Raw genomic sequence first — 2,577 nt, 5'->3', positions numbered from 1 at the left:
CATTTTAGTCACAATTATTATCAAAATATTTGCTAATTTTATGGTTTAATGTAAAAACAATTGGCCAATATACTGCTCAACGTACTGCCATTAGATTTTAAAACAACTAGACATCTGCCTTAAAAATCCAGTATCGGTTGTGCTTTGATTGAGAGTATGATTTTTTACTGTACATATTTAGATTTGAAAAATTAAATTCCATAAAAAATGGAAACAAGAAGTATGGTGTTGTGATAGCATACGGAACAAGTGTCAGAATAAAGCAACTAAAATCACTTTAAAAAAACAACAACAACTATATTGTGATATTCTCACCCATGGTTTGGAATGACGGTCAAACAGTCGCCAGTCTGGGCGTCCCAGACCCGGATCTGTCCTGCCAGGCAACAGCTGGCCAGCAGCATCCCGTCACTGGCTAAACACTCAATGTCCTGCAAGACAGAAAGACAGAGCGTACACCAAATGAACACATGGGTTTGACTTTCCACGGCTTGTCCTGTTGTTGTTCTTCCAAAATGACACGGTAATCTGACTGAGTGTTCTGCAAGGAAATGTAACAAGGTCATAAGTGCATGCACTAGGATTCTGTTTTGAGTCTATGGGCCCTTTCTTGCACCCGGCGCAGTGCAGCGCAAAGCCCGACGCAAGTGTCTTTGCTAGTTTAAAACTGATGCATTTGTTAATTTCCTAAGTACAACCCTTTTTGGTACAACTTTTTTTTTTCTGCCATCAAACTAGAAAAAGTGGATTTGGACACGCCTTAAACTACTGCGTCTACTACTACTGAAGTGTCTTTTCTATGATTTCTAAGTGGATTTATGGAAGTTTAATCATGATGGACATCATGAATAATGACATCCACAGGAGTATAAGTCCTATTTAATTATATCAATATGCATTTAATGTCAGTGTGATAAGAGCTAGGAATCCAAGACTCACACAGTATCTTTGCCTCCTCTTCATATCTCCCGCACCCCCCCCCCCCCCCCCCCCGAGAGGCATTTTGGCTTTCTTTTTTGGCTTTATCCTGCTGAATGTCTATGGCTTTTATAAAAACACACCCTTAACATCCTGATGGTTAAACATGCCGTCTTGAACAATCAGTTGAATTATCGCTGTCTTCACAGTCTCCAATAAAAAAAATGTTTTGCAGTCATCTAAGTGTGTCTGTGTTCTTTATCGGAGTCAATTCTCACCATACTGTGGCCCCTCAGCAGCAGTGGTGAGATCTCGCTGACGGGTGGTGAGTAGCCGTAATCGTCGCAGGGCAGGTCCCCTCGGCGCCTGCGCCCATGAGTGACGCCGTTCTGGCCGTAATTACGCGGGCAGAGAACCCGGTATAGACAGAAGAGAAGAAGAACCAGCAGGACGCCCGCCGCCAGGCCCAGAGCTGCCACCCTGAATAGAAGGAGGAACAAAGACGGAGTCAAATCAAGACATTTTGGTTTTTACAGTCAGCTAAACACTTTGTTTTCTGCAGCATCTACACGATTAAACAAATTCCCACTGTGGACCCTGTCCAGTACAACCACTGCCTCCTAGTGGCCACAGTTTTATACTTGCATTAAATAATAAATCCACAGTTGATTACTAAAGAGAAAAAAAAAAACTTTTTAAAGATTAAACCTAAACATGTGCAACACATGTTCACATCCTCACCAAAGTTGTTGGCTCTCTCTGTTAGATCTGTTATAATTGAATTTTATTTCATGAATATTAGTTTATTATTATTTCCTTTTACATTACTTTGTGTATGATTTTATTACTACTAATTTTACTTTTTAAGTTTTTATTTTGTATTTTGTACAGAATGCATGGGTCCAAGGGAACGAACTGTGGGTACATGCATTCATACGTCGGTTGATTTGTTGCAACCTGTAGACTCTCAGACTAATAAATATGTCGGAGTGCGTTGTAGACACGGAAAAAAACGCCAGTTGCGAGCGTGCTATCTGCTGACAAAGCGAACATGATGTCCAGCAGTGAAACACAACACAGCAAGCATGCTGTCAAACTTTCTGTTAAAGCCTTTGCTGATAGGTTGGATAAATCACAAGCTGGCAGAAAAGCAAAGCTAAATAAGGCTCGTGGTTTAAGAAAAACAACTTAAGGTTTACTGGAAACTGGAGAACATTCAGATGTGCAAAATGCGTTTGATGGTTATAGTGAACCGTGTATGTATGTGATTTGGATTGTTGTATGTTGGACCCCCGTAAAAACATGATGGTTCATCTCAAGGATTTTTTTAGGTTCCCATTTTAAAACTGGCCAGAAACAACAGATGGAAATTAGCCGGCTCATTTACAATTACTTTGCTGTTAATTAATAAAAAAGGTTTATCTTTTTTTTTTTTATTGTCAAATAAAAAAAACAATGAAATGAAAGGGGATATCTTTTAATACACTTTCTTATTTAATTTAAAACAATGTGCTTCACTTTCCACGTGACAGAGTACAGCGTATTATATCTTCATCTTCTACTATCTGCTGTGGAATGTGGCATATCTGTGATGATGAAAACTGCCAAAGGAGTGTGACCTACTCTGCCTGAAATACCAGTCCTTAATCCCCCCCCCCC

General features: G+C 39.7%; 1 protein-coding gene across 5 annotated transcripts in view; it reads right to left on the bottom strand.

Annotated features, from left to right (window-relative positions):
* scap (SREBF chaperone) overlaps positions 1-2,577 on the bottom strand; it is a 42,481-nt gene that overhangs the window by 10,643 nt on the left and 29,261 nt on the right. For 3 of the 5 annotated variants that reach the window (XM_034875486.1, XM_034875484.1, XM_034875481.1), the window contains exons 15-16: positions 1,197-1,398; positions 319-431 (exon numbers count right to left, since the gene is read on the bottom strand). In XM_034875486.1, coding sequence (XP_034731377.1) covers positions 319-431; positions 1,197-1,398 — 315 coding nt within the window. Of the gene's footprint in view, positions 1-315; positions 432-1,196; positions 1,399-2,577 lie in introns of all 5 variants that reach the window. The other 2 variants (XM_034875485.1, XM_034875482.1) reach the window with 1 other exon arrangement.

The sequence above is a fragment of the Etheostoma cragini genome, chromosome 6 (genome assembly GCF_013103735.1).
Source record: "Etheostoma cragini isolate CJK2018 chromosome 6, CSU_Ecrag_1.0, whole genome shotgun sequence".
In the NCBI taxonomy this organism is placed as follows: Eukaryota; Metazoa; Chordata; class Actinopteri; order Perciformes; family Percidae; genus Etheostoma; species Etheostoma cragini.
The sequence above is the reverse complement of the archived record's forward strand: the minus strand, read 5'-3'. Positions and strand labels throughout refer to the sequence as shown.